General features: G+C 36.5%; 2 protein-coding genes and 1 long non-coding RNA gene across 6 annotated transcripts; 2 read left to right on the top strand and 1 right to left on the bottom strand.

The window, feature by feature from the left end:
• Positions 1-3,180, bottom strand: LOC308645159. The gene is made up of 3 exons (XR_014021161.1): positions 3,061-3,180; positions 410-501; positions 1-174 (listed from the first exon to the last, which is right to left on the bottom strand). It is a non-coding gene; the product is annotated as an uncharacterized lncRNA (long non-coding RNA).
• A 15-nt stretch (positions 3,181-3,195) lies between these two features.
• Positions 3,196-18,078, top strand: SSBP1 (single stranded DNA binding protein 1). Of its 4 annotated transcripts, none has more exons than XM_081287218.1 (8): positions 3,273-3,409; positions 3,914-3,978; positions 7,035-7,095; positions 8,318-8,458; positions 8,679-8,766; positions 10,318-10,406; positions 11,816-11,889; positions 17,944-18,078. In XM_081287218.1, exons 2-7 carry the CDS (start codon positions 3,955-3,957, stop codon positions 11,857-11,859), a joined length of 447 nt encoding a protein of 148 aa, XP_081143344.1. In that variant the 5' UTR covers positions 3,273-3,409; positions 3,914-3,954; the 3' UTR covers positions 11,860-11,889; positions 17,944-18,078. The 4 variants fall into 4 exon arrangements, with proteins under 4 accessions (XP_081143342.1, XP_081143344.1, XP_081143345.1 ...); XM_081287219.1 differs by lacking the exon at positions 17,944-18,078 and adding an exon at positions 13,221-13,851; XM_081287216.1 differs by lacking the exons at positions 3,273-3,409; positions 17,944-18,078 and adding an exon at positions 3,196-3,270 and having other exon boundaries at positions 11,816-13,214.
• Positions 18,079-22,761: 4,683 nt separating this feature from the next.
• Positions 22,762-23,783, top strand: LOC308645521 (taste receptor type 2 member 3-like; the record flags this gene model as incomplete). Its single annotated transcript, XM_081287720.1, has 1 exon — positions 22,762-23,783. Exon 1 carries the CDS (start codon positions 22,833-22,835, stop codon positions 23,781-23,783), a length of 951 nt encoding a protein of 316 aa, XP_081143846.1. The 5' UTR covers positions 22,762-22,832.
• Between the last annotated feature and the right edge of the window lie 1,269 nt (positions 23,784-25,052).

Genomic DNA, 25,052 nt, shown 5'->3' on the forward strand with positions numbered 1-25,052 from the left:
TGACCCCTGTAACTTTCATGTATTGACTGAAAAGCTGTATGCTTATGCCCCAGAGATCTGGGAAATTGAATCTACCACGTGCCATGACATGTATTTCAACTTATTAAATGACAATCATAATCACAGGAACTGAGCTTTCTATTCTTCACATAGTGTAGGCTTCTTTCTGTAAACCTGAAATAAAAAGAAACTGATGTGTTAGTTGTGGTCGTAAATAATATCTATAATTAGGGAATAAATAACCTATGTTTTCCTGCTTTCATTTCAGGAAACTGAGAGAAACCCAGCAGGCCTTATCCTCTATGGAAGACGCCCACCATAGTGACCCTGAGATCTCTGGGGCTCACACAGGATCAAGAAGAAAAAGACACCTGGTGGGAAGAAAGACTACAAAGTCTTCAAGCTTTACCTGTGGGGAATCTTCTCCATAAGAACTCATTTCATACCAGCAGTCTTTTACCATACAGCCTCCAGAAACAGACACTGGACATCCAAATTTCCCTGTTGCAAGAAGGAAAAATTCACCAATTTGAATGCCCAAGACTTCAAAATTCACCTAATTTACTATTTACAGTCAAGGTCATAAAGCTACTAAGGTTCTTATCAGCAGTGGTCCCAGGTATACTAATTGGTAGCCACTTTTCTTCCCTATTGTTATATTCCTCCTGTCAATAACTTATGCTTAAATTTTCTGATGAACAACAAGAAAATGGCCTCTGAAGTGAAAGAAGGGAATGGCCTTTGGCTTGGCCTGTGGACTGAGAAATGTCCAAGGACCCCAGGGACTCTCTGTACATAGAAAGCAACAATATTTGTCTTTGAGTTGAAGTAATAGCTTACAAGAAATGTGCCTGGAATTCAACAGTGCTTCCCAAGGTGCATGATACTATTCCTAAAAGTGAATGCCCACATTTTGAGCAAGTAGTATTTTCTGGATGGACGTATTCTCTTCTCTGATACTGTATTTATAAAATTAATGGCCCTAAATTATGTGAGGTAGGTAGCAATAAGAATATGTACAACTAGGACATCCCTGAGCTGGTTAACTTGTGAAAACAAAAACAAAAACACGGGAGGTAGAGGGTTCAAGGAAATTTGATGTTACTGCTCTCTCTCAGTCTATTTGTCTTAATCATCTTGTGGCTGTTCTGGTTGGTTTGGATTTTTCTGGATATCAACAATTTCTCTTGATTTTAGCAGAATTTGGCTTTGCTTCTGTGATTTTAGCATATTTTATCCAAATCCTCTTCTCTGTGTACATTTTCATAGGAATTTATAAATAAAGATTTTTATTTTTTTCAGAGCCAAATACGGGTAAAGCATTCTTCTTTATAATATGTAATTAACAAATAATGAGAAATTTATGTTAGAAAAATGGATGGTAGAGTGGGTGAGAGAATTCAGTTGATTCTAACACATCTTATCAGTAAGGCTTCATAGGTCCAAAAGCCAAGAATAATGGTCAGGCTCAGCTATAAAATAATTTTGACCATAAAAGTATTTTATAACTTCTTTATGTCATGTTAATGATGGTAATCTGTTAATAATACATTGATTTTTCTGTTGCCTAATTTTCTTCGTTTCCCTTCATTTTCAGAAGGAAAAAGAAGAAAATTAGGCATCCCTCTAATAAGCCCTCATACAATTCTTCTGTCTTGGAATAGCAACTCTTTCCATGTGGTCTATTGTCATTGGATAAAAACTAGTAAATAAAATGGGGTTGGTTTATTGCTTGCCATTTCCTCAACCCGACTCCCTTCCTATGTTCCTTGCAATACAGTGCCAGGTCAATCACATTTATGGTTTTAAAAATAGGTACGTTATTAAGTGTGCAATGTATAGTCCAGAATTCTTTGGTTAAACTAGTCTCGGGTATTACAGCTACCACTAGAAGGGTCTCTGACCTTTCCACTGTGTTCCTCAGAGTCTAACTTCACACCTGAATGAACCTGATGCCAGATTGGTTGGGCTCCCTCTGGCTCTGTGAGTTTCCATGGCAGCAATTATCACAATAGCCCATAGCTGCATGGATACTATTGAGTATGAGAGGAACTAGGTCTTCATTGGGTTTGAGATTTCATCTTTTCCACTTCAGTTGGACATTTACCCCTTGCTTGGGTAAATTCTGACTTTGCATCGATATCATGACATAACTCAAATTATTATAATTATTTCATTAACATTATTGGGCTGGTGACATTAAATAAGTTAAATTTAAAAACTCTGGAAATGTATCCTCCACAAACCCTGATACCTGAAGTTGCCAACAGACAATCTTGAGATTTAGAGAAATACTTTTGTGCTCTACTGGTCTAGCTCTAACAGATCATTTATCTAAGGTTGTAGAAGGATTATAACTAAAAGACTAATGTTAACCTCCCAGCCTGGACAATTAAATCTGTACAATTTCAACCTTAAATTACATTAAAAAATTGTCAGGTTTTTTTCTTTTTAAATTAAAAAGTAGCCACAATAACTCTAAAGTGATGCTAAACTTGCTTTTGAACCACCTTAAAAATACACGTTAGTAATCAGTTTAGGCAGGAGTGCTATAATAATTTTCCAACAGTTATGAGACTTTAGAAAAACTGACTTTAAAAGCAAAGTGAAAACTTGATTCAAATTTTCAAAAAAAAAATATTTTTTTACAGTATCAAAACTTTCCAAAGCTTCCTATTTATGATAAAGCATTGCAAACCCTGTTCTCTATCACTGGATGGCCATAGCTGAAATTCTTTTTTTTTTAATTTATTTTTTAGTTGTAGGTGGACACAATACCTTTATTTTATTTTTCTGTGGTGCTGAGGATGGAGCCCACTGCCTCACGCATGCTGGGCAAGCGCTCTACCTCTGACCCACAACCCCAGCCCTCTTCTTTTTGGCGACCTCTTGAATTTTGAGGCCTCAGCACTTTCTCTACATTCCTTCACTTTTCTGCTTAGGGCTTCAGGAGGCTTGGGGCATTTGTTTTGTTCCCAGTCTCAATTACACTACTTCTTCCCTACTTGGGCGGGACTGGGAACCTCATTCCTTTGGAAATTTAAAATCGCCGCAACTCACCGCTTGGCGGCGCCGATGCATCCTTTTCCGCCTGGAATAAAACTTCCCAGAACTCCTGAGTGAAAGGACGTGTTTCCCACAGTTTTGACCGGCAGCATTTTTACGGAGCACGCCTTTGACTTCCTGTTTTCTCCTTCCTATCGCAAACATTACGTCTTCCGTGCACCGGAAGTGACCCTTGGGTGGGGATTGCCGGGTCTAGCGAGTGAGGTGAGGGAGGGTGTGAGGAAGGGGGTGAGCCGTGGGTTAGTGTTCTTGAGTGCCTGCGAGTTTCTGGAGGTGGTGCAGTGTCGCGGTCTTTCCCTTCTCACTCGAGGCGTGGACTCTGAGGTTTCTCCCAAGTTGTTAGGTGGGAGTGTCACGTTTGGGAAAGGGCGTCCGTCCCTCCCGGGCGCTCGCGGGTCTCGGGGCACTTTGGCCTTTGCCAGCCGGAATGAAAGTAGTGGTTTTTGCAGCAGCACCGGGTTTCAGATTGTAGTCCTTTAAAGACACTAATATTTATTGAGCTCTTGCTGTGTATGAGGCACTCATAGGAGTCTAGAATATGGGAGTGAGTTAATCAGGCAATCTTTGCTTCGAGAGCTTGTGTTTCAATACAGTTTGAGAAGACTGGATTGGAAGTGGGAATAATTTAGAACCAGAGTTTAAAAATACGGGTTGAAGGAAGAGGAAATTAAGTGGGCTCGAAAAGAGGTTTCTGGAGGGGGAAGGGGATCCTCAAATGTGCAGGGATGTTGATGTGGACGCAAGTTAGAAGTGCATAAAAATTATGAGTGCAGTTAGGAATTTAGGATAGTCAATGTTTCTCTTGCTATAAGATGCAGTATTTAATTTATCTTTTTTTTTTCTTCAGGAAAAGCTAAGTTTAGAGTGTAAGAAAAGAAAATAGAAGCCATGTTTCGAAGACCTGTATTACAGGTAGTCACTTTTCTGTATTAGTGCTAAACTGTACTTTGATCAGCCATAATGATCTGGTTTCTGTAGGCTTTTGACTGCAGAGGCAAAAGACCTTTAAGTCTACCCATCACCTGTGTGTACTCACTGGACAGGGAAGTTCAGAAATGAATTTTGTTGTGTAAATAATGTTTACTAAAACAAAAATTTTCAAATTTATTCACCTATGTAATAAGAATCATTAATTTTTAAAATGTGTAACTTGAATATAGATCAGAGAGTATTTAAGGTTTTAGTGATACAAGGACTATAACAATCATTGTTTCAGCATTTTTTTCTATGACACGTATAGTTCCTTTTCTCACCATCTATCTCCTTTTACTAAATGCTTCCCTCTTCTCATCTTCTACAGTGAGGACAGCTCAACTCTGAGCATCACCACAGATTCACATTGCCTACCTTCAGTCTCATTCTGAGCAATTTGACTCCTTATCTATCCCCTCATCCTGGCCATCTTTGAGTCATATTATCTAGATTACCACTTTTCCTTACCACATTTGGGCACCAAGTCCTGTAGATTCTCCTTAATAATACCTCTATGACTCCTCATCCTCCCATTAAGTCTACTGAAGAATCAGTTCCTCTATGAAATCTATTGACATCTTTGACCAATTGTCAATTTGATTTTATAGTCTTAGATCCTCACTTTAACTTATAGGTACTTCTAACCTTTTAAGATTATGTGAAACATGGAAAAGTTATTGCTAGTTGGGTACAGTGACTGAGTCCTATAATCCCAGTTACTTGGAAGGCTGAGGCAGGAGGATTCCAGGTTCAAGGCCAATCTTGGCAATTTATTAGAACCCTGTCTTTAAAAAAAAAAAAAAAAGTGCTGGGGGTGTAAAGTGCCCCTTGTTTCAATTCCTAATACAAAAACAAAAGAAGTCACTACTATCTTGCTATCTTGATAGTACTTAGTACTATAGTACTAAGATATCTTTAAGATCAAATATTCAGAAGTTAAAATTTAATTTTAAAAGTCATACAAGTTAAATAATTTCCCTATTTCTATTTCTTTAGTTGTTCTTAATTTTCATGTGTGCCTAATTTAAGACATTGTTATTTTTTAAGATTTATGAGTTTTGGCTTCTCTGACCACTTAAATTAGTATATTGCTATGCTTATGACTCAGTTACCAGTTAGCAGTTTGAGTCTCTAGTATGTTGTAACTTACTGTATTTGTTTTCTTATCCACCTTCTATCCTGAAATTTATGATAGGCTTATATAGCTCACAGCACCCAGGAGTGGGTATTCATTTGGTGGTGTTCTTCTGCTTTTTATATTAACAATACTGCTGCTTGAAAAATGTTTCTCTGATAGAATGTCTAGCTCTCTGAATTCTGCATCCAGTGATGTATATTCCTACCTTATGAAGGTAGGAGTAAAGGTAGGACTATACCTTGAACAAAGTATCTTTGAGGCAGCAGAGGACAGTGGGAAAATCAGCAACCTTGTTATTAGACAACCCTGGATTCTAGTCATTACTTACCACTTATTTCATACAAGATCTGGGGCAAGTTCCTCACTCTCTGAGCTTCAGTTTACTTGGGTCTAAAGTGGGGATAATTTTACATAATTTATATGTTTAGTTTTAGAGTTACTTGATAAGGTAAAGCTCTTTGTTGGTATTCAGTAATAATATCTGTGATTAATTTGTGGCAGTGGCTACCCTTTTCTGATGACTCTGTGACTTGGATAGCTATATCTTTGTACTTAACCATTTTTGCTTATCTTATGTCATTTTCCTTGATAACACTGAAAACATGAAGTTTTCCATCAGATATTTATACAGCTTTACAACTGGCCAAGTCCACTATAGAAGTTGTGTGGTTTTTTCCCAATAGTCTTGTGAAGCAGATGTTCATCATCATTTTTGCTAATTTTTAAGTGAGACACATTAGGCTAATCATATCTGAGTTATCTCCTATAGGGAGCCTGACTTTGGAACCTATCCTTTTGTATATCCAAAAAATATTCATGTAATGAATATGTGGATTTTTTTTTGGTTCTGGGGATTGAACTCAGGGGCACTCAACCACTGAGCCATATTTCAATCCCTTTTTTTGTATTTTATTTAGAGACAGGGTCTCACTGAGTTGCTTAGGGCTTTTGCTAAGTTGCTGAGGCTAGCTTTGAACTTGTAATCCTCTTGCCTCATCCTACCAAGCTGCTAAGTATTATAGGTATGTGCCACTGTGCCTGGCTTTGGAATGTATTGTTTGTTTATTTATTTATTTTGGAGTTTAACCTATTTTTCATTCTCTGTTCTTGTGGCTAAAAGTGAGACTTAAGTAATGACATTGTTTGTATTACATATACCCTAGCAGTAGTTTGATAATTGCTTTTTATGTTATTAATGAGTATTTATAAATACATTAATTATAAAGTACTATTCCTTTTTCTCCTCTCCTTTGGTCTAATGATGTACTGAGTCTGTACCCATATTAGATAAATATAAGTTTCTTAATTTCTAAATTGTGTATTCAAAATATAAGTAATATACCATATATTTATTTATTTTTAAAAAGTCAATCTATTCTTTTGAGTGTAAAAAGTAATTTTTGCTTTTTTCTATGTCTCCAGCTAATGAAAGCTGGATTTTTTTTTTTTTTTTTTTTTTTTTTTTTAACTTGGGAGCAACTCTTGGGTACAGACTAGATTTATAGTTACTGTGATGCTTTCCTTTGTGGAAGACATACAATTTTGATTTTATGTTTCATGTGCAAACACAGAAGTGCCAAAATCACAAAGATTACCACAAAAGAAACAGAGGACTATAAATGAACTCTTGGGCATGTTCTCTACTACCTTCTTCATACCTGTGGTTTCTGTGGTAGGCTGCTCCAGAAGTGTTTGCTTGGTCTTTCTGGCTTTGTATGTTGAAAGAACATGGGAAAAGCTTTTCTCTTCTGGAACTCTTCGAAACTACTGCCTAAGTAATGAACAAATGCAAGCAGGTCTTCTATTTGCCTTTGCCTTTTCTAAAAAAGTAAAGCCATGTTGCTTGTTTGTTCATCAGGTACTTCATCAGTTTGTAAGACATGAGTCTGAAGTAGCAAGCAGTTTTGTTCTTGAAAGATGTAAGTAGTCATTTTCTAAGTTTGCAGTGTTACTTATGGTACTGTTCTAGTATTCTCAAAGTGCTATAGAAGAAATGTGCTGGGTTAAACTGTGTTAACCATTATGGCTTTGGCCATATTTGCTTCTTAGGTTGCTTGCCCCATCAGGCTGTGGGGCCCCTTCTCCCCTCCCCTCCCCTCCCCTCCCCTCCCCTCCTTTTTTAATAAATTGGGCCTTTGTTTTTGTTTTTTTAAACTGGGGATTGAACTCAGGGCTGCTTGACCACTGATCCACATTCCCAGCCCTACTTTGTATTTTATTTAGAGACAAGGTCTCACTGAGTTGCTTAGCTCCTTACTTTTCTTGAGGCTGGCTTTGAACCCTCAATCCTCCTGTCTCAAACTGCCAAGCTACTGGGATTACATGCATACACCATCGCACCCAGATCACTGTCCTGCTGGACAATTTCTCATATTTGGTTGTCTGTGTCTTCTAAGGTTATTTTAAATTGTGAACAATACTATTTCACAGAAATATTCCTTTTTTTAATAAAGGTTTTTAAATCTCAGATTTGTTTTAGTTCCACAGACAGTTCTTTTAAAAAAGATACTATACATAAGATAAAGAATTTGATTTTTTTTTTTTTTTTTTTTTTTGTGGGGCTTCTTTCTGTTTTCTTCTTTCTTGCAATCTCTTTCCCCCGCTGCCAATCTTCCTTTATTGGTCCCTTTAACTTAGTATGTGGACTGCTAGTATTTGGGTTTTACTTAATTCAGAGATTAAAGTTGAAATGATATTTTTAACTGTTCCTTTTCTAGATAATTCTCTCAATCTGAGGTGTTTAGATTTCTTTAAATGTCAACTTCAGCTGACATAATGAATTATCACAGAGTGGGTGGATTAAACAATAGGCATTTATTTTTCACAGTTCTGGAGACTAGAAGTCCAAGATCAGGGTGCCGGTATGGTTGGGGCCTTACCTGCCCCTTGGTGAGGGCCTTATTCCTGGCTTGCAGATGTGTTAGCTTCCTTACTGTTTTCACATGAGTGAGTGACTCTGGTCTTTTCCTTTTATAAAGGCATAAATCCTATCATGGAGGCTCCCCTCATCACCTTATCTAAATCAAATCATGGGCCCATGGTCCCCCTCCAAATATATCACATTGGGACTTAGCACTTCAAGGTACAGATTTTGAGGTGGGTACAGCAGTTTTTTCAGTCTTATTTTATTTCCTTTTTCAGCTCTGAATCGTGTGCAGTTACTTGGGCGAGTAGGTCAGGACCCGGTCCTGAGACAGGCAGAAGGAAAAAATCCAGTAACAATATTTTCTCTAGCAACAAATGAGATGTGGCGATCAGGGGAGAGCGAAGAATACCAAATGGGTAAGTATAAAAGCCTGGGGTTTTAATTTTATCATCAATAAATAGAAATTATTTATTGCCAGTTATCTTAAATAGAAATAAGCTACTTTCAGACAAGGTTTATCTTTTCTCATTCTGTTGTTCTTTTAAAAAGTTGTGAGTTTGATTTTCCTGGCATGTTGTCCACTGGCATTTGTTTTGTCTGCTAGCATTGTAAATATTTCCTTTTCTTGTGATTTAGGTGACATCAGTCAAAAGACAACATGGCATAGAATATCAGTATTTCGGCCAGGCCTTAGAGATGTAGCATATCAGTATGTGAAAAAGGGGTAAGTTACAAAAGGAAGAGTCTTTTGGATTAAATGATTTAAAGAACCAATAATAACAAGTGTTGTCATGGCAAGGAACATGTAACAACTCCTTTGTTCTTGAGCTCTTATATTAAGAAGTACTATACATTTCTTAATACTATATGCGTGGAATGTAGCTATGTGTGTGACTCATTCAAAGGCATGTAAAATCTTAGTCTTCTAAGAACTTATATTTTAGGGCATACATAAGGTATATATGTGAATATACATACATACCTTATGTATGCCCTAAATAGCAGTAGATTGGGGCAGGAAATAAGACCAGTGCCTTAACTGCCACCGCAACATGTGCTTTTTGAACAACTGCAACAGGTCCTGTGCCTCTGTGATCAGGGATCCTGGAGGTAGGTAGTGTCTTTTCCTCTTTGCATTCACATGACATTCCTAGCAGAGGATCTGGAATGTCTGAAGCCTGACACTGAGTTGTTATTCTCAGTATTTATTTTATATTTGGTAATTTTCTATAGATTTAGTAATTCCCTTTGTAATGCTTAGATTAATTATCATAAAAATGTCTTTTCCAAATTCTCAGGACAAATGGATGTGTTTAACAGCAGTTACATTAATAGTTATGTTGTTTAGAAATGTACTTGTTTTGTAGAAATAAAATATTTAATAGAAATAATTTCAGCAATGATTAGAAATTTTGTCAATAAAGCATAACTTTTCTTCATATGTATCTCCATTGTCCTTCTTGTATGTGCACGTGCACACATACAAACACGTAAGAGGGTATTTCAAGGAAAATGTCAACTTACAATTTTACCTACTGATTCATGAATCTGCATGTGTGTATGTTTTCTTTGATCCAGTCATTTCACTTGTTTTGTCTTCTTTCTATATTTTGCTTCACTCTTCTGGTGATGGTGGACTCTGAGAACTGGTGCTGTCATAGTAATTTTCTGCCCTTTAAAATCACAGTTATGATTGTCATCTAGCTCAGTCTTCTATATATATATATATAGTGTAGAAATTGTCTTAGTAATTGACTCTGAGTGATATGCTAAACTGAAAACCTCAATTTTGAGTTTTAATAATCTAAGCCCCTTAGAAGTAAAGTCATCAATTTCACTATAGAAGAGAATTGATAAATAAGTTAAAATCAGCATTTCTGTTAGGAAGTCTAAAACCAGAGGTTAAGTAAAATCACATTTTGGAAATCAGTCCTAGAGATTCATAGATGCCCCTAAATTGGTCTTATGTCTTTATAATCTTAAGGCTACCTCTTTTTTTTCTTTTAATTTTGGCTTAAGATTTAAATTTTTTTTTTTTCAAAAACTCCTATAAAGAAAATAGCTGAAGGATGAAAACATTGTTTTTTATATATCAAGTCTGTCTATACTTTGTTTCTGTACTCTTAATTCTAAACTTTAAGAAGTGATAGAAAAAACGGAATTATGTGTAATTATAGATTTAATTCTTAGTGTGTATTCATTACCACTCCTGACCTGACTCTTTGTAAAGCATGTTAGAGTTTCCAGAATAAAAACTGTGAATTATTTATAACAGGTCTCGAATTTATGTGGAAGGAAAAATAGACTATGGTGAATACATGGATAAAAATAATGTGAGGCGACAAGCAACAACAATCATAGCTGGTAAGAACCTTGTGATAATAACTGTTTTTTTCTTCTTTAAAAGCTTGACTATGGGCTGGGGTTGTGGCTCAGTGGTAGAGAGCTTGCCTATATGTCTTAATTCTTTGTTTAATGACAGATTTCCTTTTGTCTTCCTCTTTCTCTTTGCTTCAGAGTTCATGTCTTAACAACATGTTGATATTATAATTTGTTATAAATAATAATTATATTTACTTACTAGTAAGTTTCTTGGAAAGTAAATTGACTTTGAAAACCAGCATAGGTATTTTCCTGTCCTCTTTTATTTTTTATGATAAACTAAATTTGTGAGTAAACTTTAGATTTGTTCAAACTCTTGGGTGTTATGAACCAAGCAAAATAGAAGCATTTCAGATTATCTTTTGATTTTTTTCTTGTCATCAGTATGATCAGTTAACTATATGTTTATGACTGATAGTAAATATGAATAGAACTTCATTTCTGTTTGAATTTAAGAAAACAGTTTAATTTAGTCGACCTCTTTTATAGGCCATATTTTTTTTTCTTAGGAATCATACCAGAACTTAAAAATAGCCACCAGTGGATGGCACTGTTGGCTTTGTATAGTGATTTCAGTTCTTATAATCTCTTTCTTGACTTACCATTCTATACCTAAGTATTCTATTTTGGAAAGACTGCAGTTATGAAGTCATGAACAGATATTGTAAATATAGGTCATTGTATAATGTCTACTTTGTGGATAATTTTATAGTTATAGGAATCTGAAATTTTTGGACTTATGCAGGAGATAATGCTTATCTATTTTCCCTTGTTTGCCCTTAGCTAACTCCCTCTGGAATAGCATTGCAGAGTAATGTCTGATGTTTTCAGATAAAAATGCTTATTTATATAGTAATTATTGTAAAGCTTTCCCCCAAAATGGATATATATAAAATCATTCTGTCAAAAATTAAGAACAAACTTTTTCTGTGAGTTTTTGAACTTACTTAAAAACATATCTGCAACACTAACAAGACCACATGGGAACCTTTTCCTTTCTTCATACCTAGCGTATGAAATGATGTGCATTGGTCCTTTTCTTTGTGAGGATGTGCTGTCTGGTGTCATGGCCTCTTACACAGCAGACATTCAAACTTGTGACCAGTTTTTTTTATAGGAAGTTTTTGTTGGGATGATTTTATTTTCTGTCTTCAAGAAAAACAGATACCTCAGCTTTTCTAACAAAGTGAACTGTTGAACAAACTGCCTGGGAAGCCCAATTTTTAGCTCTCTTTATGCCTATTTAGTTAACCTTTCATGAATGCAGCAAAAGTTATTTAACATTTGGAAAACTTATTATAGCACTAAAGTATGTATATGTTAGAGAGGAATTATTAAGTGAAATGGAAAAGAGTTCTGAAATTAATATTTGTCTTTTGGCTTCTTTACAGATAACATTATATTTCTGAGTGACCAGACAAGAGAAAAGGCATAAAATGGATGATTCTTCTTTGTCCATTGTTTGGTACAGTTCCCTTTCTGAATCATGTATAGTCTTTATAGTTTCTAAGGACAAGAATTAAAGTGCTCTTTTGTATAAATGAGTGATAATATTTTTCCTGTCACTGCCTCTCCCTTTTTTGTAGCATAAACATCAGTAGCTCCTGTCAGTTTTTGTGTGTACTGGTTGTTTATTCTTTTATGAGTAGTTTCAAAATAGTGAATTTTGAGGTTCATTTACCTGTGTTATAACAAAAGGATTAATATCCTTTGGAAGGCCTTCTGCTTTGGGGCACATTTCTATCACAATATACTGTTCAGCCACTCAGCATATATTGAGTATTCCTGTGTGTTAGGCATTTATCCCATAGTTGTAAATGTTGACTTTCTTACCTATTTGCTCCACACATTTGAAAGCAAGTGCTGAATCTTCTCTGTGTACCTCTACTTTAACCAGTATGTAGCTCAGAAGAGGCACTCAATAAATGTTGACAGATGAATGATCCCAGTGGAATATTGACCTTTAGTTCAATTTGAAGGTGTTTGCTGAACAGTGGTTAGTGTCTAACCTAAAACTAATTCAAGAATAACCTATCTTCTTCACATCTCTTGCTTTAGGGCAGTTTAGTTGTAACATTTATGAGATATAGTTTACCAGCAGTAGAGACCTGAATATAACTTCAATTGAAATAGTTTATCTCTAGATTCTCTGGTTTCATTATTCTCTGTTTCCAAGCGCCACTTTGGTATTCTTTTCAAAATCTCTTCTAGACTTCTCAAGGGGTGGGGTGAGGGTCCTTTTTTTATTTACTTCTTATTAGGTTCTGGGATTGAACCCAGCACTTTGCACCTGCTATTGGCAAGTGCTTTACTATTGAGCTAACCTCCTGATCTGAACTTGTGAGGGGGAAGTTCCCTCAGAAGTTTCCTTAGCTTTATCTTAGCCTTGCTTATCCTTTCTTTAGCTTTAAGAGAGTTTCCTTAGCTTTATCTTAGCCTTGCCCAGGACAGTAGAAGGTTACTGTTTCCTCCTATCAGCTGTCTTTCTTTCTGTAGCTGGAACCACTAATCACAGTATTAACTCTGATGTCTAAGCTCACACATTGATCTGCGTGGTAATATAATCATCATTCCTTTTTGCTACTATGTTCCTTAAGCAGCATTGAAAGTAGATAAAAATTATTCTTTGAGCAATGCTTTGTCTTCTCTCAGCAAAGCCAATTTTATATTTTTTCAATGTAAGAAGTTAGGCAGATTAGCATGTCTATTTAGACAAAATGATAAATCTGTGCTCTGGGAAAATCACATAATGAACAAAAGAGCCTAATTACCAACCCAGAGCATTTCTGATTCTAGGATTCAGTGGCATAATAGTGCATGCTTCAGGATCATCTCAGTGAGCTGAGGAGATCTTCTCCAAACTCTTCTGCTGGAAATTGCCTCTTACCCTTCTGTCCCTGAAAAACCATGAGGCTGAATCAACTTTCAGTCAGGTTGAGTCCCCTCCCTGCATATTGATTCTGCTAGATCCAGTTGTCCCTAATCAGATAGACTGGATCATAACCTCTGCCTTCCCCATCTGCGGAGAAACTTCCTATAGCTCTTACAGACTGTAGGGGTCTTCTAGCCCAACTTCAGGTTTTTTAATTCCCTTTTTCATGGTGTGAAGGCCCAAACCTGCAGAAAATTGCCCTATGATTTTCATTTGGGGATTCCATGTTAAATGGAAAGATGAGCATAATATGTCAAAAAGTAGGAGAAAAAGTACATGTGTGATGTTATCCCATATTTGAAAAGTTATAACTGAGTATAAGCTTTAAAAAGTTTGGAAGGAGAAATATTGAAATGTTTTGATTACTTCTGGATAGGGTGTTATAAGTGTGGTTTTTCTTATTATATATGCTTGTGTGTATATGTATGTATTACAACATAAGCATATATTACTTTTATAATAATAGTAATAAAAATATTTTCATTTTGGGGAAAACATCTTGCCATTATTTCCAAACCAGGCTTATTGTACTTACCAGTACTGCTTCATATACTGGGATGAACAAGAAAAACTTCCATATACTTTCCCAGTCATCTGTATTTTAGCATCTTATGCTTCTTTACTTTATCCACCTTTTAATAGTGTGTGTGCAACCCAAAAGGATGATTTTAAAGACCAGCATGTATGAAATCCATAATTACTGTCAGTACAATTCTTTTGAGTCATCATTTCTCAAAAAATTGTTATGTGATTAATGTTCAGAAACATCAAACACATTTTTTTCCTGTGGCTTTTGGGGTATTACATATTGCTAAATGGGTTACAGTTTATCCTTTACAGCTCAGGAAAAATTAAAGGGTGTTTGCTTTTGTTTCCAAAAGAGATCATATAATTCTTGAAGGCAGGGTTATTTTATTCAAATTACCCTTTTGCCCCAATCTGCTTCAACCCAATGCAGCAACTTTGCATGTTTGTGCTCAGTTGTAATGAAATATTGACATGAAAATGAAGGCAGTATCACTTTATTTTCTTTCATGGTTTGCATTATATACTGTGAATATTGGGGGAGGTAGTAGGAAGAAAATCATTGTAGAAAATAAGCAGTTGGGGCTGGAGTTGTGGCTCAGCGGTAGAGTGCTCTTCTAGCACTTGCAAGGCCTTGGGTTTGATCCTCAGCATCACATAAAAATAAAATAAAGGGATGGTGTCCATCTACAACTAAAAATAAAATATTAAAAAAAAAGAAAAGAAAAGAAGCGGTAATCCCCAGGGTTAATGAGAATGAGTTATAGGGAAATCTCTTAAGAGGTAACAATAATCATATTAATGGCTGACATTTCTTAAGTGCTTAGTATGTGTTAGACACTACTTTTTATCATTGTCCCATTTAACTATTATCCTAAGAAGAAAGTTCCGTTATCTCCATTTTATAGGTGAAAGTAAAAGGCAAGTTAAGTAACTTGTCAAAGCCATGTATCTTAGGCATACCTGGAATTTCAGCTCAGGTATGTGACGTTTGCATTTGACTTTTGGCACTGTCTGCTTTGGTTTACACTGATAGGCTTCACTTGCCTTAATACCCACATTCTTCCACTGCTAACCTGAAGAATACCCTGTGCAGGGTATGTTGGAATCATACCAAGAGTCGAATAAATAATAGTTTTTGGTTGGGAGAAGAGTTTCAAGTAAAGGAGAAATACCTACTAAACCTTAGTCTTTCTGAGTCTTGGTCTGATGATCCTATGTCACAGTTAATATCTCTACCATGGCATCTTAGCATATTCCTTTTGTTTTCCTTGTATTGAGTAGTGTTTCTTTCCTGATTAGAGTAACTTCAGTTTGTTTCTTTCATTGTTTCCTAATTGAGAGTTTTAATTGTCAAGAATATTGTTCAGGGATTTTTCAAGTTTACTCTTTAGAGAATGAGAATTTTGGCAGGCATTACTATAATTTGCTTCTGTGCCAGCCCCACAGTCCCACATACTAGAATAGCATATAGCTTTTAGGTTGTTGGTATTATGTAGTCACAATAATAAAGCATCTCTTTATTTTCTTATTCTTTGTCTATTTGCTCTCTGCTGTGTTTTGGAGCTCAGGCTCTGTTTTACCACACAGGTGCCCAGGTTGACATTATTTACTTTCTGTGTCCTACCTGTTAGGAAAAATAAATGTGGTTTCTAATAATAATAATAGTTCAGAGTTAAGGCTATACAGTCACACAGCTTAGATTTGAATCCCTGCTTTTCCATTCACCAGCTGGTTAGATTGTTGTTTTGTTTTCTTGCAAGTAAAACAGGGATAATAGTACCTATCTTATAGTCCTGCTGTCAAGAGCACAGTAAATACTACAGTACCTGTAACTTCTTTAATACATAAGACCTGCAACAAGTCCTCAGTATGTGTTGACTGTAATTATTGTAGTTATTTATTTTTTTGGTACTATGGATTGAACCTAGGTTTGAGTAACCACTGAACCATATCTCCAATTCTTTTTACTTTGAAACAGGGTCTTGCTAAGTTGTGTAGGGCCTTGCTGAGTTGTTCAGGCTGGCTTTGAACTTGTGATTCTCCTGCTGCAGCCTCCTGGGTCTCTGGGATTTCAGGTGTGCACCACTGCACCTGGCAATTATAGTTATTTTAAATAAGGCACATCATTCTTTTTGTCACTGTGCCCATCTTACCAAATCTCATGTGATATTTATGAGAGTTTGTAAACTTTAGAATAGTTCATTGTAATTTTTTTGTTATTAACTTCCATGGATTACTGAGTACTTACTCTACATTGATGATGTTTTTGGTTGTGTTTCATTTCCCAAGATTATTTACAATTAATCTAGTTATCTTTCTAAACTCTAAGTCAGTTGGACACTTGCTTTAGGGCATACACATCTAAAGGACCTGGATGTAGGGATGAATGTAACAAGACTCCAGTGATGAAGGAACTCAGAATTTAGGATGATGAGGGTGGGAAAGAGGATAAGCAGAAACTTTTGCAGCTAAGTGTGTGAGGAGAAGCACAGGAGAAGATAGGCTAGTCTTTTGTAGAAGAAATAGCATGATCAGAGATCCAGAAACTTAAAAGTTTTTGAGGCATTGAAAGATGAAAAAAGGTGGGTTCAGGCTAGATGGTAAAGGGTCTTGGAAGACTGCAGAGAACTTTGGCAAAGGGGAGCCATAGATGGTTTGCAAATAGGGACATATCATCACAATTATGCTTTACAAAGAGAACAACAAAAACATGGGGATGCATTAGAAGGGGGACAGCCTGGGGCGGTTAGGAAGTTCCTACAGTAAGCTTAGAGAGATGAGTAGAGTGGGGATGAGAGACAACTTGAGGGACATCTGGGATTTGGGTTGATTCAACAAATTATTAGTTTGTTTTCTAGTTCTGTGCCAGATCCTGAGTTAGAAATACTAAGGAGAATAACTTATAGCTTTTTCTCTTACATATAGGATCTAGTAAGAGAAAAAGCAATAAAGGATGATTTTGAGGTTCCTCTTGGGTACATACATGTGTGGATAGTGATACTTTACTTCTGAGTTTATGGAACAGGGATGTGGTAGCAGATTTGAGAGGGGGAAAGATATTGAGTTGAGTTTTGAACATAGTTTAATTGTAAAGTTTATAGCAGATATTTGTTAGGGTGTTGATTACATTAATTGAACTTGGAAGAGAACAGGGTTTGTTTTTGACTTCTGTTAAACACATTGTTAACAGGTTTTGTGAGATAAGTTTCAAATATTTTCAGGATTCCAGATTTCTGTTGTAGAAAAGATTTCTAGTTGCTTGTTTATCTAGAATTTGTTTTAATTACATAACGATAATATGACAGGGAGACAACTGCTTTTAAATAAGTTTTTTCTTACTTACAGTTCCTAAGAGGAGAGGCATACAGTGTGATGCAGGGCCCACTTGAGGAAGCCCCAGGGTTGGGTATGGAGGCATAAAGGAAAAGGGCAAAGCATTGTTTTGTTTTTCATGGGGAAGGAACAGGTAAAGCACAGTAGGCTAGCAGAGCAAGTTTAGGATTAGGTAGTTTGAATAATTTCAACAAACTTTGAGCTGTAGGTATGATCCCTAGTTGTCAGATACTTGGCTGTCTCTAGGGTGAACAAAGGAGGGGCTGATAAAACACAGTAGAGGGTGTGTGGATTTAGAATTGTTCTTTTTTTTTTTTTTTTTTTTTTGCATATCAAAGATGTGTTTTCACTAATTCTTGGAAATAACTAATCCTGGAAGGAACAGCCCCTCTCTGGGTCTACAAGGCTCCAAAATGTCCAAGCTTCCTAGAATATAAACAATAAACAAAATGAACACACTACTCAGTCTCCATTGTGTCTTTTATATTTACAGAAACAGTATTTTGTTAGTTATGTCATTGTGCTCACCCTAAGTACTACATTTCTTTTCTTGGTAGTTAGGGTTTGCCAAGTGACTATATACAGAAGTCATTTCTTGGAGCTTCCAGGAAAATTCTTATGTGAAGTAATGCTATTTGGAGACTCATACTTTGTGTTTCTCCAGATCCTTATCCCCTGACTTTATCTTTCTTATCTCAAATGCGGATGTGATGCCTAAATCTGTAGCAGACATCCTGAATATACAGCAGTCTTCAGGATGGAAGATGGAAGAAGCTGGGATCTGTGATCTCCTGAAGCCATGTGACCAGTACTGCACAGTCTACCTCTGGACTTCTTTGGAAGATGCAAATAAACCTTTTCCTTGTTTCAGCCACTTATTTGTGTGCAGTTAAAACTAAATCTTACTAATTTATACATTTTTACCTTTACTCTTATCCTTTCTTTCTGTTATATCACCTTCCACTGAAAATAGAAGTAAAATTTCATCTCTGATCACATAATCCTTTAGATATTTATCCTACATCTCATAAATTTGGGGAGGACACTGGGGCATATAAAGTACACAGAACCTTAGCAGTTAGCCTTAGAAAGAGTTAATAACATCTTACTTTTTTGTTATACAGTTTCATTTTGTGTGTACTCCCTAATGAGGACCCCTAATCAATAACTCCCCATTAAATAAAGAAGCACTTAAAATTAAGAATAGAAGTACTGTCCTTAGACTCCCCGGAGAGTACTGAGGCTTCTCACTGCAAAGTAACCAGATCCAAAGTACAAAATACTTATTATTGCATCATTATGTGTATTAGTCTGCACAGTCTGCCATATTAAAACACCATAGACTGGGTTTAAACCACGATTTATTTTCTCAAGTTTTGAAGGCTGAAAATTTGAGCTTGGTGTGGCAGCATGACACTGCCAGCAGTTTCTGGTGAAGCTTCCTGGCTTGTAGATGTCTGTCATCTAGCTGTGCACTCCACTCACATGAACTCTCGTGTGCCTGTGAGGTTTGGGGCCCCACCTTTTTTTTTTTTTTTTTAAAAAAAAAAAAACCTCATTTAATTTTACCTTCTTAGGGGCTTCATCTCCAAACACAAGGTAGAGGTTTATGTTGGGGGTTAGAACTTCAGCATGCAAATTGTGGAGTGTGGCAGTGACCTACTGCAGTCCATAGCATTGGGCTTGCAGAAAAGGGAAAACTCCCAAATGACAAGTTTAAAATAGGAACTGAAGTGAGCAATAGAAAATGGTGTTCTGTGATGATAGGTGTCAATCTTTGCATTATGATTTGGAAATAAAGGTAATGTGCAAAATATGCCTCAAACATTCTTTAATTTTTTTTTTTTAAAACAAGATGGGCATGTCTTCTACCACATCTTTTAACAAATTACCTCTACCTAGGTTCTAGCAAGTGCTGTTGAAAGAGGAAAAGGGAAAAGTGTTAATATTAGAAAGAATTCACAAGTGTTTTGATTATATTGAATATGATTATATATGAACATAGATATTAAGAGCTGCTGGAAATAAGTATTCAGGTGCCAGCTATAAACAACGAAAATGTAATTTTTATGTCAACAAATGCCACCATTTTGTAATTTTTAAAAAGGTGCCATTTAAAAGCACCAGAACTTGCAAGGAGTCTACAGTACAAGATCTCTATGGTGAACATTATAGAAATTTATTGAATTACATTAATAGAAGAATTCAGGAGTTTGAGGGAACTTTACAAATTATTTCTAAATATATGTTCACCAAATGTCAAAGAACAAACAACATACTCATGAAGAATGAGAAATGGCAAGTATTTTTTTTTAAACCTAATATGGTATACTATTGATACAGAAATAAACAAATCCCAAAGTAGTACAGACTAGTCCAGAAACAGACTATGCTTATGCAGAAATGATAGCTGACGAAAGTGGGGTTATAAATCAGTGGCTAAAGTATATTCAATAAATTTGAGGAAATTTGTCATCCATACCAAAAAAGAAAAAAAAAAGAAGTCTGTATACTGTATGCAAAAATATATCTGGCTATTTGAATTTGTTTGTAAAATATAAAACTTAAAAGTTGAAAAAAATGTAAGGGACAATGTCTTTATGATTTGGGTATATGGATTTTTTTAAAGTGATAAATTTGACTTAAAAGTAGCTTTTGTTTATCATAAGTCACCATTAAGCAAAAAGATAAGTCACAAGATGAGAAGATACTTGCAATCATATAACTGAAATATAATTATTTAAAACACATAAAAGCCTACAAAGTAATGAGAAAAATCTCAGTGGAAAAAATGAGCAAAGACACAGAAGGAAATACAAATGACTTAATATATGTAAAAGAGGTTCACTTTGACAATTAAGGAAATGGAAAACAAAAGCCACAATGAGATTTCATGTTAAGCCTTCTAGATTGGCAAATGTCAACATTTACTAAGGGTGAAGGAGGATGCTGTAGATCAGTGGAAACATGCACAGGAGGGGGCAGTGTGAACTGGCATTCCCATTTGGGAAAATGTCTTGTCATTGTTGAAATTTCACATAATTATTCTACCTTTAGGGCATATACCCTGAAGGAAATGCTTGCTGAATATATCCCATGAAAAATGTCCAAGGGTGCTCATAGCAGCAATGTACATCATAGTAAAAAACTGACAACAACCCAAAGGTTCACCAAGAATAAATACTCATGTAGTGGAATATTGTGCAGCTGTATAAAATAATTATAGTTAACATTCTAATAGGAATAGCTTTTAGATATACATGAAGAGAGACAACATGAGTGTAGAAGATCTTTGTGTAATAAAGATTGGTATCAAACAAGTCAATTGTTTATGGTTTGGTACATGTGATGAAACTTCTAAAAGTAAAAGGGAATGATAATATTCAAGATGAGTTATCCTGGAAACTTGGGGAAAACAAATAAGGGCAGGAGAGGAAGAAATATATGGTGGAATTACGGGTGTTTATTTTGTATAGCGCTATTACATACCCTGTATGTTTGTTATTTTCTAGCCCAGGTAGTGAATAAATGATGATCATCACTATTCCTTCTATTTCAATAGTGCATGGAATTCTCCTGTCCAGATTTTCTGACAGTAAGCAAATTATTTGCCTACTGATGTGGTTCCTTTTACATTTTTCCTTCAAGAAAGGACACAGGGGAGATGGGGTATCTCCATCAGCTCACAGAAGGTCCCTGCTAACCATACAGTGCCCTGGCCCCTGTGTGTAATAAGAGGACAAGAAGGAACTATGTCTTATTTCTATTGATGATTCAGGTTTCCATTTAATGGAGCCTATTCTTTAACACAAACCATGTGATACTGTAAAATTTGCCTTGAACTGGTGCATGAAAGGATACCCAGAGGAGATTTCTTAGTATACAATGCAATGTAAGGAGTATATATTTTATTGTAATGGTAGTGGGAAGTGACTGAAATAGTAACTAACAAAACAAAATGATCAATCAGATTTACATTTTGGGAAGACCACTCTTGTAGCTAAGTGGGGAATATATTATGGGGGAAGACAAGAAATGGGGAGAAATGTTGGTAGGGCATCAAGTAGTACAGATGAGAGATGATGACATCTTGGAGTAGGATGGAGGTTATAGAAATGGAATATCCAAGGCATATTTTATAATTAAAATGTGTAAGTCATTGATGGGTAAAATCAAGTTAATTCTTAGGTGGTGCCTGATTTAAGGAACTGGATAATGTTAACGTTTGCTGAAACAGGGAAGAATAAGGAAGAAAAGGTTAATTCTTTTAAAGTGGGAATCAACTGAGTAGTTGTTTCGGATGTGATGGTTTTAAGGTGGAAGGGGTGAAATTAATAAAGTTAGTAAAAAGTATGATCACATATGAAATGTATGTGACATGTATTTGAACATGCCTTGTATTCTGAGCTTTGTCCTCATTGAATAATTCCAATGTGTCTAGAGGAGTGTTATTATTTATTTGTTCTCATGTAATGTGAAAGAGATTGTAAGATAAGAAAAAAATCTCAATCTGTAGAACCTAGAGTATGAGAAAACTGAACAGGGACAAGGGCAGGTTGTAGGATAATCCTTGTCACTGGAGTAAGATCTAGTTATTAGACTCCAGAAACAAGGGATTCTGACCTTATTGTGATTCCACTGCACAGAGGTCAGGAAGCAGGTGGGCCAGGTTCTCCTATTGGCCTGAGAAAGCAAAAGGTGATGAATGTGAACTTATGCCTGAGCGCTCTCCAGTGCTCCTGAGGTGTATTGTGTACAACATGGTGCCAATATTGCTGAGGTTTGCCTCACTCAGTTGAGGGATTCCTTGGCATCTGTTCAGATGAGACTATATCTCATTGAGATTTACCATCTGCTACTCTGTGACGTCCTTTTGAGGAGACTTAAAAGTGTCTTTCAGTGCATAATGTCCATGCCCTCTCAGCTTTGTGTTTTGATGGCATTGATTCCTTCTCCATCCATCAGACATTGTTTCCAAATAGTCTTGATCACAACTTATTAGTGGGTTTTAAAATCAATTTTGTGAGACACAAGCATATTGAAAGATATAGACTAGTATATTATTTTACTCATTTTTTTGTTTATTATTTTATGCACTTACCCTTCCTCCAGGATGAGGGATAGTGCTTTGTGGTAGAATTCTGATGTTTCCCTTCTGTTTGTATGTCTCTGAGTCCTCCTCATAGGAACCGAGGCTTTTCATGCTTCTGAGTGATTTTTTGGCTTCTTTGATGCTTTCTGTGCTGGGTGGCTTCCATCCCTGTGCCCTTTGAAACTGAGTCCACTTTCTCCATATTCTTTGTGACCCGGATGTCTTCCTTCTGGGTGACACTGGACACTACTCTATTTGCATTTCAGCAAAGAGCTGCTGAGTTTAGGTTCATAGATTGAAGTGACAGTGCATGTCATCTGTGAAGAGAGCAGAGCAACCTGACAGAGCCAGAGAGGATTCAGTAAACTCTGCTGTATGGCAGACTAACTTGGGCAGAGACCAGAGACGGGTACAGAGAAGCAAGCTGTAGACAGGATAGATTCTCAGAAAGAAACTTGAAATCAGCAAGGAAACTACATACATCCGCAGAAAGAGCAAAGATCGGGACTGCCTACTTGTTGAAATGATGGGAGCCATTGAGGGGGTGTTTCTGGTTCTGATTATCACCCAGTTCATTCTTGGAAATCTGGGGAATGGTTTCATTGGTTTGGTCAATGGCAGAAGCTTGTTCAGGAGCAAGAAAATCTCCTTATCTGACTTCATCATCACCAGCCTGGCCCTCTGCAGGATTGTTCTTCTGTGGATTTTCTTGACTGATGGTGTTTTGATAACATTGTCTTACAAAATTCATGATTCAGGAACAGTAATGCAAATTATTGATATTTTCTGGACATTTACAAACCACCTGAGCACATGGCTTATCGCCTGTCTTGGTGTCTTTCACTGCTTGAAAATTGCCAATTTCTCCCACCCTACATTCCTCTGGCTCAAGTGGAGGGTTTCCAGGGTGGTTGTATGGATGCTGTTGGGTACACTGCTTTTGTCATGTTGCAGTACCATGTCTCTGATCAATGAATTTAAGATCAATTCTGTGCTCTGTGGAATTGATAGCACAGGTAATGTGACTGAGCACTTCAGAGAGAAGAGAAGTGAATATCATCTGATCCACATTCTTGGGACTCTGTGGCACGTCCCTCCCTTAACTGTGTCCCTGACTGCCTATGTTCTGCTCATTCTCTCTCTGCGGAGACACACATGGCAGATGCAGCAAAATGGCACCAGTTCTAGAGATCCAAGTACTGAGGCCCACGAGAGGGCTACCAGGATCATCCTCTCCTTCCTGCTTCTCTTCCTACTTTACTTTATTTCCTTTATAATTTTGTCATCCACTGATTTCCTACCAGATGCTAAAGTGGCTGAGATGGTTGGTGAGATATTTACAATGTTTTATCTTGTTGGCCACTCATTTGTTCTCATTCTGGGGAACAACAAGCTGAAACAGACATTTATGGCAATACTCCCTTGTAAGTCTGGTCATCTGAAGCCTGGGTCTAAGGGACTCTTCTCCCCATAGTTAGCAGAGGGTGCAGGGTGGAGCCTGGGAGTCCTTTGGCCTGGCTCAAGACTCTAGGGCTCCTCCTGACCCTACCACAGTGCCAGTTTTGACTTTTAATAGAAGAGAGACACTGCCTTCTTCACCCCTGCTTCTACCTGGTACCAAGGGTGAAAGGCAGACTTGTTTTCTATACATAGGATAGTTTGGGAAGAGGAAAACCGTCTTTGGGAAATTTCAGTGTGGTAAGAAGATTAACCATGTATACATGGAGCTGTCTTTTAATGACTATGAATATTAGTTTAAACTTAAATTTGATACTAATATGAATAAAATAGTGTAGTAGGCTTTTTTAAAAATTGAAATAGAGGAACTTAACTACTGAGCACATTCTTAGTCCTTTTTATTTAGAGATAGGGTCTGGCCAAGTTGCTGAGGATGGCTTTAAACTTGCAATCCTCCTGCCTCAGCCTCTAAAACTGTTGAAATTACAGGCATGCACTACCATGCTTGGCAGAAAGCAATAACTTTTCTGTCCCATAGATGTTTGTTTGCATTCTTGTTCTATCATTTAAAGATCAAGATTTTTGGTCTTTGATAAGCTACTTTAGTTACTTGTTTGACTGTCTCTTTCCTCATCTTAAAAAGTAGACTATAACATCAACTTTGCAGGGCACTAGAGTTTCACAAGACAACAGTAACAGCATTTTTCACAGTTCACTATATATAGTGCTGGATTAATGAAGGCTGTTTAACAATGACCTATGCAGCAATTCTTCTCATAAGGTAGCACTTTCCACAAACCTGTGGTTTGATGATGAAAGCAGTCGGGTGAAAAGCAGGTGTTTTGGATTCTAGTTTCCATTCCATGCTTGCACTTCATCATCATTTTATTAAAATTATCAGCAGCTTTTAACTTTTGAGGAAGGAAAAACCCCAAGCATCCCTTCCGGCCCACTCGCCCTCTCACCCACTGTCCTTTCCTACCTCCCTTCTTCCTTACATCCATATATTCTTCATTACTTCTTATTCTTTTTTAAAAATATATATATCAAGATAAATATTTGTTCTTCAAATTACAAAGTGTTATCCCTTCTAATATATACAGCTTATGTAGACATTGATTTACCTCCTGTCATCAATTTTGACAAGTCAGTGAGAATATTGTTTATGTTTATGTAAAATTCATTTTTGAGCAAATTCAGATAGGATATATGGTATTTCTGAATGTGTATTTCTAGCACTAATATGGCTTTCAAGTGTAGAGTGTTGTGACTAAGAATGTGGGCC

Source organism: Spermophilus citellus, assembly GCF_964194105.1.
Source record: "Spermophilus citellus genome assembly, chromosome: 3".
NCBI classification, from domain to species: domain Eukaryota; kingdom Metazoa; phylum Chordata; class Mammalia; order Rodentia; family Sciuridae; genus Spermophilus; species Spermophilus citellus.